Source organism: Lissotriton helveticus, chromosome 7 (assembly GCF_964261635.1).
Source record: "Lissotriton helveticus chromosome 7, aLisHel1.1, whole genome shotgun sequence".
Taxonomy (NCBI): Eukaryota; Metazoa; Chordata; class Amphibia; order Caudata; family Salamandridae; genus Lissotriton; species Lissotriton helveticus.
The window spans coordinates 1,365,011,498-1,365,034,595 of NC_136068.1; the positions used below are offsets into that span (position 1 = coordinate 1,365,011,498).

A 23,098-nucleotide genomic window follows, 5' to 3' on the forward strand; every position below is an offset into this window, starting at 1 on the left:
CAGGCACTCACTACAGGTATAACAACATATGGAAATGCTGGGTTCGTTGGTGCGTGGAGAGGAACCTGGATACCATGGAGGCATCTATCGTTGACATAGTAAACTTCCTTGTTGAACAATTTGAAAGGGGTTTAGCTATAGATCTATCAATTGTTATAGATCGGCTATCTCTCCAGGACATGTTCTTGTTAACGTTAAACCAGTAGGTAGAGCGCCATAATTTGTAGAGTCCTCAAAAGTATTAGACTCAGGAGACCTCGTCAATCAAAATATCAGTCTCTCTGGGATGTTAAGTTAATTCTAGAGCTTTCCACTAATTGGCCTGATAATACTCACTTGAATAGGAAAAACATATCTATCAAGCTTGTTACACTGTTATGCCTAGTCTCTTGTCGTAGGGCCTCTGATGTTAAAGCTCTTGAAATCACCAATAGATCCTATAACATGTTTGGAGTCAAATTTTTATTATTTAGAAGAACCAAGACCATGTCTGATTCAATTTTCTATCCACGTTTTGGTCTTTGCAAAAATCTTTGTGTGGTAGACTGTATGCGAAAGTACGACTGAAGAATGAATGTACTTCGTGCTCAAGGTGTGAATCAGCTTCTTATTTCCTTCGTTAAACCTCACAAAGCTATAACTTCGGCCTCTATTGCCAGATGGGTTAAACTTTTTATGAATTTAGCAGGTATTGATTTAAAGAAGTTCCAAGCTCATTCTCTTAGAGGTGCTATGGCCAGTAAATCCTTCTGGTCCGGTGGTAAATTGGATGACATTCTTAATGCTGCTGACTGGTCTAATGCAAGGACTTTCGCACAGCATTACTGTTAACCAATTGATCACATCTCTGATGTAGTCTTACAAAGCTACCTACATGCATAATGGTAGCCTCCGGTCTTGTAATAAAATTGTGATTCTCCTATTACCATGACTAGAGAATCTGGATTTCATTAAAGACATGGAGGCAAACATTATCCCACCCACCCTTTCCCTTGGAAACTGAAAGCTTACAGTATATTTATTCTCATGACTGATATCTTTTAATGGAATTGTATCCTTTATTTACTTGAAACTTATTTACTAATTAGTTGATTGTATTATATTATACCTCTGTCTAATTAAATTGTTTGACTTTTTACTTTTTCTTGAAGTAGTTATATCTCTTTTTTTTTCGGGTAATCTCTCATAACTTCCTGGTTTTGACCGTTGGATTCTTCAGCGTTCTTCCTTTTCCTTCGTTTTGTGATGATTTAAAGAAGTGTTCGGAAACCTAAAATGTTGGGACTTATTCTATTCTTCACCACATTTAAAAGAGGCAGATTGTTATGGGCTCATGCCTTTTATATGTTCTTAATGTTCTGTTCTGGAACCTTTTTGCTTTATGATGTATGGACTGCATTAAAAGAAATATGCAAAATGTTAGCCACCGTGTCTTTAATGAAATCCAGATTCTCTTGTCATGGTAATAGAACAATCACAATTGTCCTAGACTCATCATGCAGTTCTGATGTTTTTATAAAAGCTGCCGTTGAATATGACTCAGCTAACTCTTAAATTAATTATGTTACAGAGACCCTTTTTAAATACAATCATGAAATTATTTAATCATCAACTTTTGGTTTCGTAAATTCAATACCATACTTGAACAATCAATTACACCTATTCAATATGATCACCATTTCCTCAGTGACTCATCACCCACTTAGAAAATAAATGTGGTTCTTTTTTTCAAAGTCATCTTCATATTGATGTTATGGTTTATTACATTAAACAATAATGTCTTGTTCACATTCTCTTGTGACATGACTGGCATTAAATTGTACATTAAGAAAAGTGAACAAATCACATTCACAACAAAAACAAACTTGACAGGTGAGACAATTTGTTACAGGTTTGGAGGACACTTCAATTGATACAATACTGAATGTTTCTACCTATAGTATATCTGGGAGAATTGAAGCCCATCTGAAGGAGGATTACCATAGTGTTTAATAGTAATCATACAAACTGAAAAACATGAAATATTACTGTTTTATGACTTTGAATCTCACAGTGGCCTAGCATCATCTCTATTTTCATTTCTTAAAGTATAAACCAGCTCGTTCTACTGTCGGGCTATGTGATATTTTCGGACCCTCTTATTCCCTCTCTGTTCAGTACTCTCTGCCTCAGCCTGATGCATAACCACCATGGCTGGACTGGGAACCCAAAGAAGCCCTGGGAGATTATGTTGCATAGTGAGTGAACGCAGCAAGCCTGACCACTACAAGGAGGCTTTGGGGGGGTTCTCCCTACAAGAGACTTTGGGAAAACTGGCATAAATAACGCACTTTACAACACAACTTTCATTATATATTCAAGTATATTCACTTTTAAAGCATAGTAAATGAAGACCTGGCACCATGACATGACAATCTTGTTGTGGCTCTTCAATGGTTCCCGCCCTATCCCCTGTAAACAGTTCCCCCATCTCTCCATAGCCCCTTTATCACATGTATGCAATTTGTTTTATAGCACCTCTCAAACCAGTGTTGGGTGCTAGAGCACTTTATAATTCATAGGCATACAGACAATGAATAATGTATTTGTAAATCAGTGTATAGGAAATATTACATAAGACAAAGGGGACTACGAGTTGTAGGATTCACAAGTCATCCATACTAGCAGGCATTTTTTATGAGTGCTTGGTCTGGAGAAGCGCAAACTTGTGATTCAAAATGTAACACAGTGGTCAGGGTTAGCTTTATTGATAACAATGTATTTCTATCCCAACAAACCCTTTTTAATAACATTAGTATAATTAAAGACTCTGAAAAAAACAGAACTTTCTAGCCTGTACCATGCAGCTTGCATGCAGTTTTTTTGATGGCAGTTTATGGTTCACTGTGCTAGATCATGACTGAAACCTGTGAACAGCCCAGTAACAAAAGGATTTCTGTGACAAAAGCATTAATGCAATGAGCTATGCTTTTAAAATGCAGTTCTGTGATCTGCATGGCGCACGTTCTTTGAAGCAGGCATATTTACCTTTTGAGCTACTTTAGATGAGCCAAAACTGCCACTATACAAAGCTTCGATCTTTCTCCAGCAGGAAGATTAATCACCAAAGTTGTCTGGGCACTTTTACTGTTGTCTGAAAACTGCTGGACATCCAAGTAACTCTGCAGCGGGTGCTTTGAAACAACACAACAGTAACCAAACCGGTTGGACCCTTACAGCCTTCCAGGGAAACACCCGATGCTCGGTACGGACAGTCTGGCCTAGATAAGCACTTTTCATCATTTGACCAGTGAAGGAGAAGCCGGATCCTTACATATCATTGCAGTGGTTCCCAAACTTTTTCAACCTGTGGCTCCCTTGACAGAATTGGCCATTGGCCGCGGCTCCCATCATGTCAATTTTTTTTTAGGTTGTGTGATGTAAGCCTAACCACAGGCACTGGAATGTACAGTGATTAAGAAGGAAATGTAATAAATGAGAAACCGGGCAGTAATAAACAAAATTCAAGTATAATAGCCGCAGCCCATCATTCAATACTTTTTTAGCTAATCCAAAATTGCATTGAACAACCCATGTGTTTAGATAAGCCCATTTTAATGGATGTTTGGGTGTTTTCAAACGTGCATGTGCCACTGCATTGCTGTGCTTCGTTTTACAGTACACACAGCATGGTGAACATTTTGAATAAATAGAGCATAAGCAGTTTGGATTTTTAACTTTGAAAAATAAGGAAAGCCAACTGAGAACATGGTATTTTCATTGGCAGGAAAGCATACAAAGTACATAGCACAGTTAACCAGAAATCACAAACACCCGTCCAAAACTCCAGAAACACTTGCAGCTAATCATAATTTGACGCCTTCGGTTTATATGATCATGTTTACCCAATTTTCGAATTACAATAGTGGCTGACGGCACAAATAACACTTGATCGGCATCACTGTCCTGATTGTGCCTGGCCCCGCCTAAGCCCTCACGCTTTTTGTCACACTTCACACCTCATCTAAACCAATCCACACGCTGATCAGTGCGGCTTCCGTAACTCCCCCACCTGGCATTCACACATTGTTTACTCGGGGCCTGCAAATGCACATTACAAAAAAGGTAAGTGCATGACTCTATAAGGGGGCTAAAGTATGAAAAATAATTAATCGCAGGGAAAACAAATGCAAGGCAGTCTGCATCACCAATGAAAGAAAAGCATTAGGTTAAAGTTACGGTACTAAAGCAGTACCTTTCCCACATTCCCAAGAAGTGCCCAGCGCCCCTGGTGACATCTGACGGCGCACTGGGGTGCCGCAGCGCACAGTTTGGGAACTACTGTATCATTGTAACAGCCCTCAGAGCGAAGAGCAAGGATAAATCTATGAATTTAACATCTGCTTTGTGTGTTTATGATTACTGAAAAAGGGCTGGGATACATCCCTCCATGCGATTATCCAGTTATTTCGGGACACTCTTAAATCATATCTTTAAACCCAGTTTGCTATTCATGACACCCAGGGCTATCAGAAGTTATTCCAGGAAATATTCTATTAATTTTGCTTGTGGTTAGATAGCCCTATGCAGAAGATTAAATTGAATATACATGAATCTGGTGAAGCAGGATATGTTATGTGGTTAGACTAAGACTTGTTCAAATTCCTGTCTTGGCATCCTATTTTGCTCCTAGGCAAGTAATAGATATTTCATATGGACCATGACCGCCTTAAGGTACCAGTTGGCCAGCCTTCCACCAAAGGCCACAGGGCGTATCGCTTCCGTTTGAAGCTTGTGTTCAGTGATCCCGCGATATGTTTGCATTGCCTGAACTAAATCCCTATGGGTAAGAAATTGCCCCTTATGGAGCTCTATTTGTTCTACATGTATCTCAAAGGCAAGATGACTTTCATAGAGCAATTCTCTCAATGTCATAATACTTAAATCCTCCAAATGGACTAATTCTCTTGTTGTATAACAACTTTTTTGCTTAGGGATGATGAGTAGCAGTATTGCTGTGATATACAGTGTATTAACCCCTGTGACTTCTAAATTCTGCTTGAAATTTCTATTGCTCTTATCAGATGGGGCATACCCCACCAAACGAGTATAGGGGAGAAAAAGCTTATCCAGTAGTCCCTCTATAATCTGGAGTGATTTCAATTACTTTCTGACAGAGAATTCCACAACAGCCAACAGGCACACACAACATTCAGTGTGCCAAAGCTGCCTCATTCCACTAAACGTTTTAGTTTAGCTATTGCCAACCTGTGCCTTTCAGAAATCTATTCTAGGTCACCCAACATAATGTCTAGTTCCTTAAAAAATGCCATAGTGGAATAATAAAGAAGGTAAATGAGCATAACCATTTTACCTATTGTGATACTCCTTGTTAAGGCCACCAGCTGGATTTTCCGAAATCCTACCCGAGATCTCAGAATGCCTACAGCCTTACTCAGATTCCATCTTGTTCATCTACTTCTGACTACTAGACTCTAACCCCCAGATATGAAAGTTAATTTGTTCCTGCTTAATCTCTCCCACCCTCTACTTCTATTCTATGCCCAGGCATAATAGGGTTAATAAGAGTAATTACAATTTTGTCCGGATAACTCCCAAACTGAACACTTATTTAAAGTCTTGTAGGCCTGACCAAGTTGGACCTCACATCTGTAATAAATAGTAACATGGTAATGAATGGGTTTCATCCATCACTGGATGCCCCATTCGTGCCCTTCCAGGTGCAATCAGGTTGTAACCAGCTCCATTGCTAAAGCAAACAGTAGGGAGGAAAGCTGGCACCCTGCTAAGTGATGCTATTCCCTTTTTATGAAGAAAAGATGTGCTTGTCTGTTCTGACCCCAGCCAGTTATGCATCAGTAGTTTTAGCCATTATATTGTATTCTGAACAAAAGATGACTTTTCATGACCTTAAATTTGTATTGCCAACTGACAGAGTCAAATACCATATCTAGGTCAAGCAATATGCAGGTCGATCAAATCCGTGTGAGGGAGCAGCATGTATTTTGTTTTCTAATCTAAGATTTAAGAAGCTTCTTATTCCTGGAATACATCTGGTTTGATTCATATGGATCAACCGAGGTAGGCCTAGCATTAACCTCTTAGCCAGAATCTTTTTCAGTATTTTATAGTCTGAGTTCAATACTGAAAAGGACCCATATGATGCAATATCAAAGGAGGAGTCTCAGCCTTGCGTGTGGTACAATGCTTCACTCTTGGTTGAGGGGAGATAACCAGCCATAAATACAGAAGTGTATAACAAAGACAATTGTTTCAGAGTAGCTGATCAGTGTACACATCATATAATTTAATAAGGAGACCATCAGAGGAGGCAATGCAGCAAAATATGAAATGTGAATCCATGCCAGATGAATGTCCAATATAAATCCACCAGATTAGTAGGCCACCTTTCACGAATAATTACAAATTGGGCATTCACTGAAACTTAGATCCTGAATTAGAGTTTGCAGATAGGAACTCTGTCACAAACATGATGGATACCCTGCCTGCCTTCTTACAAGTGCATTATTTCAGATTATACCATAATGCACTTGTAATAAGCAGCCGGAATATCTGTCATATTTTTTAACAAGTACCCATCCGCCAAACCCCAAATCAGACCCGTGGCTATTAACCCACAGAGAAGAGCATTGCAAAAGTCAAAGGAAGAAAGGGTGAAAGATGAGCTCACCTGTTGGTGGCACACACAGGCCTACCTTCTTTTTGCAGAAATGCACAAGCCAGCATATGTAGTTTCATCTGCACACATAAAAGTGTGCCTAGGGAATGAAGCGTTCACAATTGGGAACTATTTTTTGACTTGCACTCACATAAAATATTCTGTTATTTACCTTAACTGAGTTGTGAGACAAAATTTAAACCACTGCTTGCATCTGCTTTTGATTTTTTATTTAATGTGGATTCATTTGGATTCCATTAGCCACAATTAAACATTTTGGTTGGCTTTATGCCAATGTCCTTGAATTAAATGATATTCTTATTGTGTTCCTCAGAAAGTAAGACTCTAAGAAAATGATCACTACCTGATTCCTAGCTGTGTTCCACAGGTATATATTGGGACTGCTGTATATTTGTATTTGTATACTTCCTGCATGTCTAGCGAGAAATGGATTAACAAAATTCAGTGTCAAATATTTTTTAAAACAAGATTTGTGTTATTTTGGCAAAACAAGATTTGTGTTATTTTGGCAAAAGTGCAAGTCTTACATTTTGAATACTTGATTCATGCATTTTGATTTGGAGATAAACTATTTTCTAAGTCATCATTTACAGATTAGATTCAATGTATATGCCATGGAATTCCTTGGAACAGTTGTAATTATTTCCCTATTTTAGCACGCCAGTTACCTAACTACAATTCTACTTTTACTCCAATTCATAGATAGTTCAAGAGGACTTTAATTTGTGTTTAGTATCTAACAGCATTGTAATATTGCATAATCAATTATATTCAAAATGTTAAAATATCACCAATAAATCTAATCCAAAAATGTACATGTAAAAATAATTAATAAATTGTCATAAGAGGGTGCAAACATTGTGCCCATAGCTGTTGTTTGCTTCTTCAAAAAAAATCACCATTAAATAAAAAATTGCCGCTAGAGGGGAGAGATACTGAAGCCATCACCAGTAGTAATGCTAATTATGTTAGTAATGCTAATGCATGTTCAAACCTCCTTGTGGATCAAATGCTGAATCATATGATTAATGCTATAAAATCAGGATTGTTTGTGCTGAAGTATACAAAATCGCAGCTCAACAATGATCGGTAATGACAGCAGTGATATCAACCATCACATCATGCGTGAGGTCATGTGGGGGGTGTTTAAGGTAATACATAACTGGTGGCTTGCAGGTTTTTTTTTTTACTAGAAAACACAACCATAAAGTCATTTTAACTATAATTTTTTAGTAAGCATGTGTGCTTTATTAAACAAATTGCATTGTCTTATAATCAAAATTAGCCATATCTTATCATTAAGAGGTGTTTTAGTGAATTTTGTGATTTAGTTTCCAGGCTGGAATAAGAGAATATGTAGGCAGTTGGCAGGAGGTTTCAGGCCAACGGTCCTGGCCTGCGATTAGAAAATGTGCCCGCCCTGTGCCATGGAGTGGCTACACAAGGCCAAAGGCCAGACACAGTGGGCTCTGATAGCAGATATTGGCCTACAGCCATGTTTCTGTGCCAGCTAAAAGGCGAGTCTGCTATACATGGCCTTTATCTGTTTGTAGCAGGCTCTAGGTATAGGACTTTGCATGTGCATTGCCTTTGGTTGTGCATAGCAGGCTCTTGGTGTTGGACTTTGTCTATAAATAAGGCACCCACCAGTCCCAAAGCCAGAAAACACATCATGCATGGCCTTTTGCCTTGCACAGTTGGCTATGTGTACAAAACCTGGGCCAGGGTTCAAGCCACCAAATCTCGAAGACTGTGTACTGCTGAATGTGGGCACATGCTAGAATGCTACCGAGCCCCCTATGATCATCCTTTGGCCTTTCACGACTGGATATGGGCATTCACCTCTATTCCAAGAAACCCACTGCACACAGCTTTCCGCCTTTGGCCATAGATTGTGGGCTCTGGGTGCAGGGAATGCCTAGGCAAGTGTGAACTCCTATGCCAACAAGCAATGGCCTGGGTGTAGTGGGTTTTAGGCACAGTACCTGGTCTGCCCACAGGCACTGTATCAGCCACATGCTTCTATAACTTGCATACCAAATATCATATTTACTACCTCACACTATTTATAATAATAAGTAACAACTTCTAATAATACAAGCTCAATAAATAAGAGCAAATACTCAAACCAATGAGTAATGTTATATTCAAAGTTGCCTCATTGATAGTGTTAATCATAATGTGATTTGTAATCTTAACGATCAATTATAACATTTGTAATTACGTCATTTACATCAAGGGTGAGGTCATAAGCATTGGTTTCATTGTGCAAGTAATAACTTGCATGGTGCTGTTGATCATGTTATGGATTGCAGAGCCAAACATAAATTGTACATGTCGTGCTTTTTTAGTTTTACTTGGTAAACATGAATGTCCTTTAAGATATACAAACGTTACTATAACTGTAGGTTTTTCAGTAAATGTATGTGTTATTTGATTATACAGTAGTGTGCCAGATTCTTTTTTGAAAAATTCCAGATTCACAAATCCTGGAGACCTCTAGTAGGGCCAATAGGAGAAACTGCAAATCAAGCACAGGGTTCACGAATATGCAATAAGAAAAATATTTTATTATGTATTTTAATTCCAGGAATCTGCCCTTGTAGACCTGTGGGGGTGGGAGGGGGCAGGGAGATGGGTCAGTATAGGCTTGCATTGCTCACTTAAACCATTTTTGTTTTTATTTTTTCCAGCATAGTGCTCGGTGCACCGTTTTGGGTAATAGTATACAAAACAGAAGTTATTGGTGGATTTCTATGGAATTTGTGAACCCATAGAGGATCTACAATTTAATGGTACATATATCTGTAGAAAATTTGCCAAGCTGAATACAAATTGAATTAACTTCTTTTTGGAATGTTTTGTGCTTATTTATCAAATGATACCAAAGGTATTAAGAAAAAAGAACAGATTTTCAATAAATAAACTAACAGCCATATATAGATTCTCTGAAAAAACACACTTAAAATGTGAGGTATGTTTGAAGCTCAAACAAGTAAAACCACTGAAAGTTGCCAATTATGTTTAGAAACGCACACAAACATGAAATAACTAATGGTCGACTCCAATGTTGATATCGATTTAATTGCTTTTGGATCTGTGTGCTGTTGACAAATGTGTGTTTTGGTCATGAGTGTGTTGTGTGCATGTGAGCGCTCTGTAGTAGATTTGAAGGCTGCCGTCTCATACTGAGGTTATCATTGTTAGAATTGTGCTTTGTATGTTACTCTTAACCCACTCATTTCATCCACCCCTAGCGAATGTATTATTCACAATGTTCACTAAAACATATATAGATGTGATTGGAATGTTGGCCGCTCAGTTTGAAGAGGAGGCCTGTGGCTGAGAAGTAGCTGTTGTCACAGTGATGTTGTCTGAGAATTATCACTTCTTCATGCAAAAATATCTGTGTGGCATGGTCACTACACACTTCCTGCTGCTTGGAGCCTTCGTGGCAGACCTCACCCCCACACTCCGAGAAGTAGCACTTGCAATAGTCAAGTCATGCAAGTATTTCAAGTGGTTAGCAAAGGCATTGATTTTTGGGGGTCAAGGAGTTGCTTTGAAGCATCAAACTTTGAACCGGAGCATAGTAGTTGCATCGGTACCCTTGTCCCACAACCTTCCACCCAAATGATACACAGACCAGTATGTTGGGAATAAAAAGTTGCAGGTTTATTTGTGATACAAATAACAGAGCGGGTTAACGGACAGGCGACCCCTCCACCCCGCAACCCCTCGTTGCAGGGCGCCTGAAGTGGAGCCAATGAAGTAGACACTAGTGGCCCTGGCCACGTGTCGACCTGGGAGGCAAGCCTCCCGCCGATGGACCTATAGTCCACCTGCCCCCCCCCCCGCCTCTGAACCAGGGAGAGTCAACTCACACCTTGCCCAGCCAGGAGGGGCGTTATTAGCAAACCCCCGGTTGCTCAGGCTTACAACCGCCCTAAGGACTAACGGGGTGCCGTTGAACCAAGTCCCCAAGAAGGGCCCCTTGGCTTATGTATGACTCAGTATTGTGCTTCTCGCACTGTGGCTTCAGGTCCTGTTCCTGCGCCTGTCCTGCATGGGGGTCGCCTTGTAACTCCTCCTGCAACCTGAAAAAACAAAACATCATTAATATTCCCCCCTCCCCACTTCCCCCCTTTCAGCGGGTGAGCGGTAGGGAGGGGAGTGAAATTGCGGGCCTCGCGTCCGGCGTCGTGGGGGGAAGTGAGGGGGAAGGAGGGGGCTCAGGGCCTAAGTCTGAGGCTGGCGAGGACAGCCTGGAGCGACCGACACTGGAAGGGGGCAGCAGCAAAGAGGGCGCCAAGGAGGAAGTGCACCCCATATCAATCCCCAGGGAAAGGGGAGTGGCCTACCCGTGTCCGACCCCGCCCCCCCTCCCTCCCCTTGGCGGGCCTGCGGTCCCCTGCGCACTACTACGGGGTTTGCCCTCCTATGGGGTCCCCTGCAGGGACCGCGGGCCTCCCGCATAGTAGTTGCATCGGTACCCTTGTCCCACAACCTTCCACCCAAATGATACACAGACCAGTATGTTGGGAATAAAAAGTTGCAGGTTTATTTGTGATACAAATAACAGAGCGGGTTAACTGACAGGCGACCCCTCCACCCCGCAACCCCTCGTTGCAGGGCGCCTGAAGTGGAGCCAATGAAGTAGACACTAGTGGCCCTGGCCACGTGTCGACCTGGGAGGCAAGCCTCCCGCCGATGGACCTATAGTCCACCTGCCCACCCCGCCTCTGAACCAGGGAGAGTCAACTCACACCTTGCCCAGCCAGGAGGGGCGTTATTAGCAAACCCCCGGTTGCTCAGGCTTACAACCGCCCTAAGGACTAACGGGGTGCCGTTGAACCAGGTCCCCAAGAAGGGCCCCTTGGCTTATGTATGACTCAGTATTGTGCTTCTCGCACTGTGGCTTCAGGTCCTGTTCCTGCGCCTGTCCTGCATGGGGTCGCCTTGTACTTTCCCACAGCCCTGGGCGTGGCACCCGCTGCGCCCAGAGCCCCCACTACCTAGCCTTTAGTTCTCTTCTTTATCTACATCCGGCTCTCTCTAGCGCTTCCCCCAAGTCTAAGAGGAAAATCGCCATCCCAACTTTGGACAAATGCACCCCGTCTGATTCCCAGCAACCAATAGATTTGGCCTGCAGCAAGCCATGCCTGATAAACCTATGCCTCTCTGTTCGCTAAACTTGCGCATTGCCGCGTTGACGCGCTTGCGGGTGACTTCTAATGCTTCCCGTGATATTGCACCATGCCAGATTGGTCTGGGGGAAATTTCTGACCAGTAAATGTTGCACTGTCCTAACTCACCGCTCAGGATGCTCAAGTCTTTCCTCATCGTATCTAACAAACGCCTTTTGCCTAATGCCACCAAGTCGTTTCCCCCCAGGTGCACCACTAGTATGCTTGGCTTCTGCTTGTGCCCCCTCAATAATCTACGCAGCGTCCCTAACAGTGCAACCCAGTGCATCCCCGGGAAGCCGAACCATGATATCTTGGTGTTGTTAAACCCGTGCTTCCATGTGTTGGCATTCACCCATCTCGCCAGTCTTGCGACATAAGAGTGCCCCAACACCCATACCTCTTTCCCTGCAATAAAACACAAGATGTTGTAAATTGTATTTTATTGACACACTTAAAAGGCACTGCAATGACAAACACACGCCACGTGGCTACTGAAATGTGAACCACCATGTTAACTAATGTCATGACTATTGTTTATATACATTATTTACACATCATTGACCACCTGTCTGCTCACTGGGAGTATCACGCTCAGAGGTCTGACGTACCTCCTGTAGCAGTTGGAATCCCAACGACCCACTCTTTTAATAGTTTCGTCAGGGAGGCCTGCCTTGAATGCCGTGGTGGCTGCACCTATCCTAAAGGAATGTGTGCTAAACTTGGCCCCTTCTATTTTGTATCCCGCCAGGAATAAGCACCCCTACATCACATGGTCCACCTGATACTTCGTGACCGGGGAACAGTCAGAGTGGATAAGTAGCAGGCCGTCTGACTGAGGTCGGCGAGGCAGGAAAGCGGCCATCAGAGCCACCGGGCAGTAACTGTCATTCCCCAAGCGCTGTAATGTGATGGTCCTACCCTTGCCTGACTTGTCTGTCTTAGAGCATTGTAGGAAGATCTCAACTGGCGGCGTTGGGCTACCAACGTCCCAAAACTTAACTGCTTTACTGTGTCCTGAGCATCGCGTCAGAGCTAATGTAAGATGGTTGTTACGCAGGCATGCAAAGGTGCTGAGAGGTGCTTGGTGAAGGCCACTAAAACAAGGCCTCCCTATCTTTACTTGGGAAAGGAGAGCTACCCCACCACAAGCACAACTCATTGTATAGTCTATGCTTCATAGTGCATGAGATACCTAAGCCACAGTGATGGCTATCTCGCATAGCAAAACAAGAAAAGCCGCCACCATCCATATCTACCAAGGTGTCAACTGCTAACTGTGACATTTCCTTCAATACAGTGCACCGTGGGTGACATAAAAGGACCAGAATAACACTTTTGTGCCAGCAACGAACAATGGCGCTGAGTAAGCCCCCAAATCAGTAATGCACCAATTGACTAACCAGAGACTCTAAAAGGCCAAGGATAAGGCTGCATTATGTCAGGAAATCCCGAGCTAGACGAGTGTGACATATGTATGCTACTTTCGGGGTCAGCGTGCCAGGTATGAAGAGAGACGCCTCAGATTGATCACGCCAACCCAGTCTATCCGAAAGACGCCGACCAAGCCTAAGTCTCCTAAATTGTTCTCAACCTGTGAGAGCGAAAACCCACACCAATGGTCGCACTACTGACCCCCAGCGTATAGGTAACCGGGCCTGGTGTGCCTCCCTGAAAGCTGCACCGTCAAGGCAAAGTGTTCTACTCTTAAAACATCCTTGATGTTTCTATAGATAAAAGCTGGACCCCCAAGGCGATTAGGAAGGGTCACCCCTATATCCATGACTCCGTGGTGAGTTGCTGCGAGCTGAGTAGCAAACATGTACCCATCCCCGGATAATGTACGGAAACACGTTCTGATAAGAAAGAGTAAGCCCGGGTGACTGTCAATAACTCTTCCCCTAGAGGGCATGCAAGCGCTGGACTGATATCAAATACAAGGCTTATCCAAACAGGGGGGGGGGCCCAACTATTGTTTCTAACCAGGACACCGGTCACACAACCGCGAGTGTGTTGTGTAGCGTATGCACTCCTGACCTGGATTTGAGTAATGGGATACCAGATAGCATTAAGAGCAATCACATGAGAGTTAAATGTTTAGAATAAGTTTTAAGAACTGAGAGAGTCTATCGAGAGTTGGCAGAGACAGGGCTTTTATTATCTGGGAAGTTATGGAGATTGAAGGTGAAGGAGAGATTTGCTAACGGGCTATCGGTTCCAGTGACAAGCGTGAGGTCCACTTTAGGGCAAGAATGGTGCTAGATTATGTGATGATTTGAGTTTCACCTAGTTTCGAGTGGTGGTGCAAAAATGCACATGTAGAGTGCACACATTGGTAGGATAATTGAGGATGATCGAGTTGGAAGTTGAAGTTAAGGAATGAGTATGAAAAATGAGAGAATATGAGATGAATCCCATACTGAGCTGTAACCCTGTAGGAGGGAAAAAAGTAGAAGAGTGTGAGGTTGCAGGGTTCTAGGTAAAGCATCTCTTGTTGGATGTTGACAATGAAAAGTGGGTGCGGATGCTGACCAGACTACCATGGACCATGGCAGACATGTGAAAGAGGAGTGTTCCCTAGTGAAGGGGACTGTGGTAAAAGGGTTACAGAATAGGCAGCCAGAGAGGCGGAGTTGATGAGTCAAAGTCTCAGCCTTCTGGGACACTCGCGGGACACTTATGCCGAGCTACGCCGGGCAGAGGAGCACAAACGCCGGTTGAGGATTTGGGAGATCAGTGACCGAAGGTGGATAAGGTTCAAACCACCGCGAGGAGAGGCTACGAGGATTGCATTCATACATTGGCGGCCTCAGCCTGATACTCTATAAAGATCCATGGATATCAATACTTGGAGATGATTCACAAGGACTAAGGAGTACATTAAAGACACTTGGGATAGACTAGGAATAGAACAGTCTAACTCGTTTTGGAGCAAGATTGTGTTGGTCCTGAGGAGAACCCTGCTAACCAATAGGGTTCGAAACGCATCGACCTTGCGTAATGTTAAGCCAAATTGATTTATGTATAATTAAGTTGTTGTTCAAAATGTCTTTTGCACTGATATAATTACTCGGATTTTTGTCTGGAGAGTGTATTTTGTTCAACTGATGATAGATTACTCTGTCTAGGAGGCTACATGTGTATTTCTCTTTTGTGGGTTGAGCCATTGTTGAATAGCGGCCCACTGGTGAATCTTGAGTGTGTGTGGAGCTGGCTATGTTTCAGGAATGAATGATTGGATGAAAGAGAAGTGAGATGTTTGTGGTGTCTTTTATGAGAAGTTGTGCTATGGATGAAGAATTTAATTTAATGTTGCATGTTTGATATCTATGTCATGTATTATTTATTTGTATTAATCTATTGAAAAATAAGCAAAAGTTTGAAAATAAAAAATTCTCGAGAAATTAATGTTTCATGGCACCTTTGACAAATTAGCAATGATACTGATTACGGAATAATCATGCAAAGGTGGTACAAGGCTGTCTCCACTCGTGTGAGATAGTTTGACCCATTCTTAGCTACAGAGGCCACTGGATACCTCATCCCTTGCTTCTCATGACATTGACTTAAGGAATTAAAGAAATGTTTACTTCCTTCGTGAGGCTATCTGGATCACTGCAAGATTTAGAGTAAAACAGCATGGTGCACAGAGAAACTATTATATGTTGTAAAAAAAGAAACTAATCAGAAACAGACTTCTGAGGATGTTTTGCAAAAGGTCTGCCTCAAACCACATTGTTTTGTTTGCTAAAAATACTAAAAAAAACATAGGAGGCGGGGAGGGAAGCCTGAAAATGCCTCAAGTAGTACACAAACAGTTACACAACTTAGCAAGCAGTCATGCATATGTGTATCAGCTTATTTCACAGTTATGACAGCTTAGGCTAGACTCAGACACCACGAAGGTAGACAATTTGAGTTTAATCATTAACAGATGCTTATTGTTGCTCAACTCAAAGAAATCCATGTTATCGACCCCAGAAGGATGAAAGGCACAGTGGAAACCACTGTGAGTCACAGCTGTTACTATGGGCTCAACCACAGATACCTGCATTGGGAACTGAGTCACAAGACCTTGCTATACAAATATGGTAATTTATCCAAACGCTATCATGGTACATCTCAGATATCTGGATTCAGCAGCAACCAATAGTAACTGGTGAAGTCGGATTCCAAAAGGGCAAATATCTAGGGGGTTACAAAGAATGGCCCCATGAAACATGACATGGAGTGGCACCAGTAGGAAAGACGAGTGCTCTCTTCACCTTAAGTATAGCCCATGCCAACCAGGGAAGCATACAGTTTAGAAGGTTTGTTGAGCACTAGGAAATTTTGAGATCCAAGCCACCGTGTGGCCACATCCGTGCAGAATATATTCTGCACTTGGGTCATGAACTTCCAAATTCTGTAACTGTCCCCGAGTGCAGAACCTGGAGTAAGGAGTTTGTTTTTAGGTCTGGGTGAAGTTCCGCTATTCGGAACTCCATGAAGTGATAAAACAACTCTGCTGTGTTACGAGAAGTTCAGCAAGCGGTTGTGTCCATTACCTCACGCTATTTGTGCGGATTTTTTGTGCCAGGTGTCCTGAGCTGTAAATCAGCACGTACTGCATCATGCGCAGATCAAGATGGCGCTGCTTCTTTCTGCTTCTCGGGTAGAAGTTCTACTCGAGCGGCAGCTCCCTCAACGTGAACGGAAGGTTTCTCAATGCGAGCGGTAGTGACCATCTGCGACCGCTCGCATTGAAAAATCTCGCTGGGAGGTGGTCTAGCATTGGATTTACCTCGCTCGTGCTTGCCAACTTAAAGTTGGAGAGCATGAGTGAGGAAAAAGCTGCTCTGCTTTCCACAGAGAGCGGAGTGCAGGGCCGGACTGGCCGTGGCGGGCACTGGACAATCTCCTGGTGCGCCGCAAGGGTGGGGGCCGGTTTTGGGCCCCTGTGGACCGTTTTTGTTCCATGGCCGTGTATGCAGCATAGCTGCAAAATCGGCCCTGCAACAAAATCGGCCAAAAACCGGCCCGGGCAAAGAGCTCTGCCCTCCACCCGAGGGGCGGGGGGCATGGGGGGGGGGGGGGCTGGCCTAGCACTTTGCCGGGCCGGTTTTGGTTCCCAGTCTGGCCCTGGCGGGGTGCAAGAAAGTCTACAAACTCCGCGCACAGAGCGGAATTCACCACTTAGGCCTAGTTGATTTTACACTGCAGGTCTACGGTCAACGCACCCAAAAAAACAAGGTGCAACAATGGGTTCCCACGAGCAGACTCTCTGGCGTGAGCTCATTTGTTCTAGCACTCAAGTTCGATCCGGCACATGAGTGTGAGGGAAGATGTTGAGCAGAATGGGCTAAAACCACTTGGCAGAATAGGCCCCTGAATGTCTTCTAAGTCCATGACCACCAAGTACATTCCATAGATTTGTTGTGGGGCAGCAGTGTGGTAATCGCTATGCATACACTGAGCCAGCATAAGCGTGTACTACATGGCAGAATCTTGCTTAATTATGACCCGCTGTGGGAGGGCTCTGCGTGCTCCTGTAGATTCTGTGAAAGCATTTAGCTGCCTCACCTCCTATTTCGTTTCTTGAAGGAGAATTATCCATTTGAAAACAAAAAAGAAACACAAATCCGTCCACGCGTGGTTGTAGCTTGTGGCCTGAAAGGCGCTGACCGTAGTGTTTGCAATAAAGAAAGGAGTCCCTCCCCTTCTCCGCCAGTTCCATTAGCAGAAAGAAAACATGTCTAGCGGGCCTCATTAAGATCAAAAAAAGAGAGAGCGACTATTGCAAAATCACCGCGCACTGTACAACAATAAACAAAACCATGCGCTTGGCCGCGGTCCCAGGGAGTATGTGAAACACACGAATGCCCGCCTCAGCCCCCACCCCCGTCAAATGCCTCAGCCTCAGGGGTTGGGCAGGAACACGTGCTAGGTGTGGACGAGGACAGATGCCCTGCACAAGGACAAGACGACCAAACCCAGGAGAGTACGTGCCCATCACACGCCCATCACCCCCAGCGAGCGGCTTTCTACAATCACAGCAGAAAGCCAGAAATGGCGTTGCAGGAATTCATGAGAAATGGTGATTTGGAGCGCTGCCTGCCCAGCTCGGGGCTGCAGAGATCCCTTGGGGACGCCACAATCCAAGAGCTACTGCATTTTTGGGAGGTGGATTCTTGGCGCCCATCCAACAACCCTCGACCGAATACCACGCTGTGGCGTGTAATGCGGGCACCATCCAAGCTGCTGCTGCCGCACGTGCGCCAAAACGTAACCAAAGCTGTGGACAGCCATCCGCATCAAACGTTCATCCGCCACAGCATCACCGCTGTCAATCACTGCCTCTGCCCTGTGCAACGCAGGCCGCTCAAAAACGGCATCGCACGTCTCCACACAACAGCAGCCTTCCTTCCTGCCTCCCTCCCTCCCTCATGCCTGCAGCAAGTTTCATCTGTGGTTCGTATTCCGCACAGCTGGGGATGCGTGCACCAGCGGCCTTCCAGGCCAGCGAAGCCCGGCGGAAATAAAGGAACCATCCCTGCACAAAAAATAAGAAGCAGCTAACACATGAAAAGTGAAAGTGGGTCTTAGAACAGGTGGCAAGGTGCATGGGCGCACACCTCACACCCTGCTCTGTGGGGCCCCTTGGTCTCAGACCCTCAACATTATCCTTGGATGCAAGAGGGAAAGCATACATGTATATGGATACAGAGGCATACAAAATGGACCTATGTGTAGTGCACACAGACTGGAGTCTGCTTTCAGATTGTTTGAGTGGCATCTTCAATGGTGTGGGTGCGGTTAATATGCTGCTTACGCTTTTCTACGTGTGTTTGGCTGTATATTAGTGTTATTTAAGGTGTATATCAGGAGGTCTTTACTATTTGGGGGTGTGCCATCTGGAAGGGTTCGTGTATGCATTGCTTGACCTAGAAGTATGTGCCTGAGGTGATACAGAGTAATAGCGCTGTGATGCTATGAAATTGGAATATGGCACTACACAAATGTTCTGAAACACAACAAAGATTTTTAACATTATGACAATTGTCCCTCCATAGGTCATTTAATTAGGACACAGCATGCTTGTGATTACTACCCTTGTGATTGTTTCAACAATCTGACAATAACAGCATTCTGCAATAGTAACCCGTGAACTATATAGAAAGCCTACCATTAGGACTGCAGGCTAAGAACATTGCCATAGCAATGGCTGATTGTGTGGGTTGCGAAAGTCGATAACATAACACAGAATAATGTAACATCACATAAATTCACCCATAGACTGTTACAATATATTGATACTTTATGAGAAAGCAGGCGCTGCAGGACCATGATGCATTCTTGCGCCCTGACGCTCTGCTGCACACCTGCCTAGAACTATGACAACGTGTTAAGATGAACCTGATCCGGCAGGTACTTCCATGGAGATGTTCGATGAAAACCAATCCAGGCCAAAGAACAGCACTTTTCTGAATGTCAGATACACCAGAAGACATAACCAAGCCATTGCCCATTGACTGATAGGTGACCCACTCCCGAGAAAGGGTAGCGGGGAGTCCTTCCTTCAATCCTAGGAGTACAGCTGGTACAGCCTATGTAAAGAGCAGTGCTCTGGCTGTATATACTTGTGCCGATCAGTGGACTGAGTGCAGTTTTCCTTATCTTCTTCTTCAGTGGTCAGAATATGTACGAAAGATTATACGGATTTTTGTTCCAAACATCTGCCCATTGATAGTCCCAAGAGAATTCTCTGGGGAAGCCTTAGCACCCCCCAAAAACTCGTCCTTGGTCTTATTCTTGCCCCTGGTCTGCTGCTCTGCCTTTGGTTATGTTCACATAAAAATGCCACCGGATACATTCATCATTCATGAAACACAACAAATCAAACACAGACCTACCGGGAGAGTACAACAAGCAAAAAACAAAATTAAAACGGGTCCTACAACACATAATACCTTACTGTGCATGTGTCTTTTGCTCGGACTCATTCCAACCTGAACTCCTAGTGTTAATAGTCTCAGGAATTAATGTATACATATTTATATTTATCTGTTTATGGGTGAACAAATACATTGAAATTAACGTAAATAGTAACTAATTCATTTCCATACATTTCCCTGCCATGCCCAAGTTTTGCTATATATGTTAACTGCTACCTCTCTCATCAATGTACATAATAAAACGTATGGAACTTATGTACCTGTAGACAATGGGATACACCATCCCTTCTCACAGAGAGCTGCAGGTTGCACTGGTGGATTGTTTCAATAACCATTAAGTGTGAGATCCCACATGCCAGGATTTAGGTGTAGATGCGTGCACCTGTAGTTTATATACATGTATCATTCTTTCTTCAAATACATATAGGGCACATATGCCAAGTAGGTAAAAGTCTATATAGTGTGTTTATGTGTGTCCATAGTCATATACATTGTTACGTGGAGGTATGTACATTGCAAAGCCTATAAGCATATAGGAGGGGTTTGCATGTAAATAATTCATGTTGACTCGATTAGTGTGACTCTTCACTCACTGTCAGCACAGGCATTATTTATGTCTGCAAAGTAAGCAAAGGTAGCGGCGGTCAGATTCATGGCAACAATTTCTAGTCAGACATTCATGCATGAACACGCCCAATATCTGTTTATATATGTGTCTACACTCCGATAAACATTAAACACATCTGCTATTCACAGATTATCTATCTATCTATCTATCTATCTATCTATCTATCTATCTAGAAAAGATCTATAGATATCCTATAAACACAGCTGGAGAGCAGAGTCGGAAAAAGAAAACCCTCGCCCAGCAAATGTAGTGTCTTCTGGTATCTTAGCAGCGCCCAACCTTGTGTGCTTTTTTTCCCTCTTGTGCAGCAATCTGCCAGAAGCGCGTGCCCTGCCTCGACTCCCCAGCGCACACACCTACTCACGCCAGTGAGCATCAGAGCTGGGTGTTAATAAGACCCAGAGATGGGCCGAGGAAATTGCCAGTGCCCACCACACCCAGAAAAAAAGACCCTCGGTGCCACCCTCGGGGTGCCCCTCCCACCTCCATTCTATTTCTACTCACATCCCTGGGTCTCAGCAATATTACGCTTTTTGTTTTTTCATTTGAAAAGCGTCGCTGAGTGTGTTCGGAGGTAAACAGCCAACCACATTTCATATTGCAATTCTGCAACCATCCGGACACTATTAATAAATACCACACGTACAAAACAATGCTGCGTTCGGCTCTCTTACCTGCCCACTGTCTGGTTGGCGAGCTGTCTCATACGGTTAAACTGTTTCTTCATCTTCCGATTCTCGAGTCCTCAGATTAATACAAAAAATGGGGGCGTATAAATATATATGTATGTATAGGTGTGTTTTCCTGGCCCCTTCCTTCCTTCTTCAGCAGCAATTACATGTCTCCTGCAGGGGAGCCGGCGCTGCAGCAGAGCAGGACACCACAGGCTGATTGCAAGAGGCTGACAGCACCCATCCTACCAGTGTCTCTGCACGAAAAAAAATATAGCGATAAAACAGAACTGCCCACAGCAGAGGGGTGCCCTCCAGGCCAACGGGAGGTCTTTGTTTATTGCATTATGTTAAAGGGACAGAGATGCAGGTCCCAGTTCGGGCTCCCCGGGTTTCCTTTCCTCGCTTTCGCTGCTTCCCTGAAGCTGCCTGCACCCTCCCGAGCTCCAAGATTCCCCCCGGCTAGCTGGAAAGCCTATACCGCGCCTGCGCGCTGGAGGCCAAAAGCATGCCGGGAGTAGTAGTCTTAGGTGTTTATCCTGGCTGCTGTCATTGAGTAGAGGTTGATTTGCTGACAGATCCAGCTCTTGGTATAACCGGTGCAGAAACAATGGCCGAGATTTCCCCTGCTAAACCCGACTAGCAGAAAATAAGCCACATCGTAGTCCTAAAACATCTGCTTACATTTGCCGGTGTACACTTACTTCTCTTTTCCCTATCAGCCATCTGTGCCGTTAATCTGGATGTAGACTGTATACCCTGAAATTCCTTACCATTATGTACCATTGTATATGTTTTAATTTTCCCGCAAAAAAAACCCGGAAAGAAGCAACAGTGTATCAATCCTCGGAATCTCTGCTCGTTTTCAATTGTGCTTGTTGAATTGCTTACTTCCTGCTGGCGCCCAGTCAGGAGTGATGCCACAATGTATCACCTGTATTTCTGTTCAAGGATCAGGTCTGGTTAGCGGAACTACTAACTATAGACATTGTTTGAAGAAGCAAACTGCAGATGTTGCCCTACCAGACACTAGCAAAGAGTCCTGCCAGAAATAGAATACAATAGTGCAATGACTTATAAAGTACTTACTGTCATAGATGTGTAGTTAAGAGGGTCTGTTACTAACATGTTGTACATTTCCCTTTCAGTCTTACCAAACTGGGTGTTTGTTTTAAGATAAAAACACAATTGCCCTGACATGCACGAGATCCTCCGGATGGAAATGAAGTGAGGGTTGCAGTGCACCTAACAAATCGCTGTCACCTGACCGGACTGTGGCAGATATGACACTCCTACAAGGGATACTGCGGCAGAGGCAGCTGAAAGAAATTGCAGCATCCTATTTTGGGCAGATGTCCCTAATCCGTAAACTAAATAGATATAATAATTTTCTTCATACAGTTGAAGTGAATATATATATATATATTTTTATATTTAAAAAGAGAAATTTTTATTGGCATACAGGAAAAAGAACCATACAAAAATATATATATATGGGTGGTGCATACAATAGCGGTTTTTTTCCGTCACAGCCCGTTCGAGAGTGCGCGCTGTTTGTTTTCCCTTCATTACAAAAAAAAGAAAGGAGAGAGAGAAAGAAAGAAAAGGAGAAAAAAGGGGGGAGGGGGGGCCTACTGGTGCTTCTTCAGGTGGTCATCGAGTGGGCGCCACATGTGTAGTTTGGCGTTGTGTTCTTTCGAGAAGTTGCCTGTGATGTTGTCTGCCCCTCTCAGGAAAGTGACCCAATTAATCCATGTTTTAAAGTTTGCTTTGGCTGTGTTTTTCCAGTTCGTTAGGATTATTTTAAGGGCTGCTGTGAGGAGTAGGTCCAGGAGTTCTCTCTCTTCTCTACTTTTTAGGTTCGCGGTTAGATGTTCTGTCGCCAGGCTTACGAAGCTGATTGTTAGGTCTGTTTTGAGCATATCGTTCAGGAAGGAGTTGATCTGTGTCCAGAACCTCCTGACTTTCACGCAGGTGAA

General features: G+C 43.7%; 1 protein-coding gene across 2 annotated transcripts in view; it reads right to left on the minus strand.

The window, feature by feature from the left end:
- The window catches only part of ARHGAP44 (Rho GTPase activating protein 44), a 607,050-nt gene extending 585,497 nt beyond the window's left edge, over positions 1-21,553 (minus strand). For both annotated transcript variants that reach the window (XM_078650855.1, XM_078650856.1), the window contains exon 1: positions 21,123-21,553. In XM_078650855.1, coding sequence (XP_078506981.1) covers positions 21,123-21,175 — 53 coding nt within the window. In that variant the 5' untranslated portion in view covers positions 21,176-21,553. The remainder of the gene's footprint in view (positions 1-21,122) is intronic.
- Between the last annotated feature and the right edge of the window lie 1,545 nt (positions 21,554-23,098).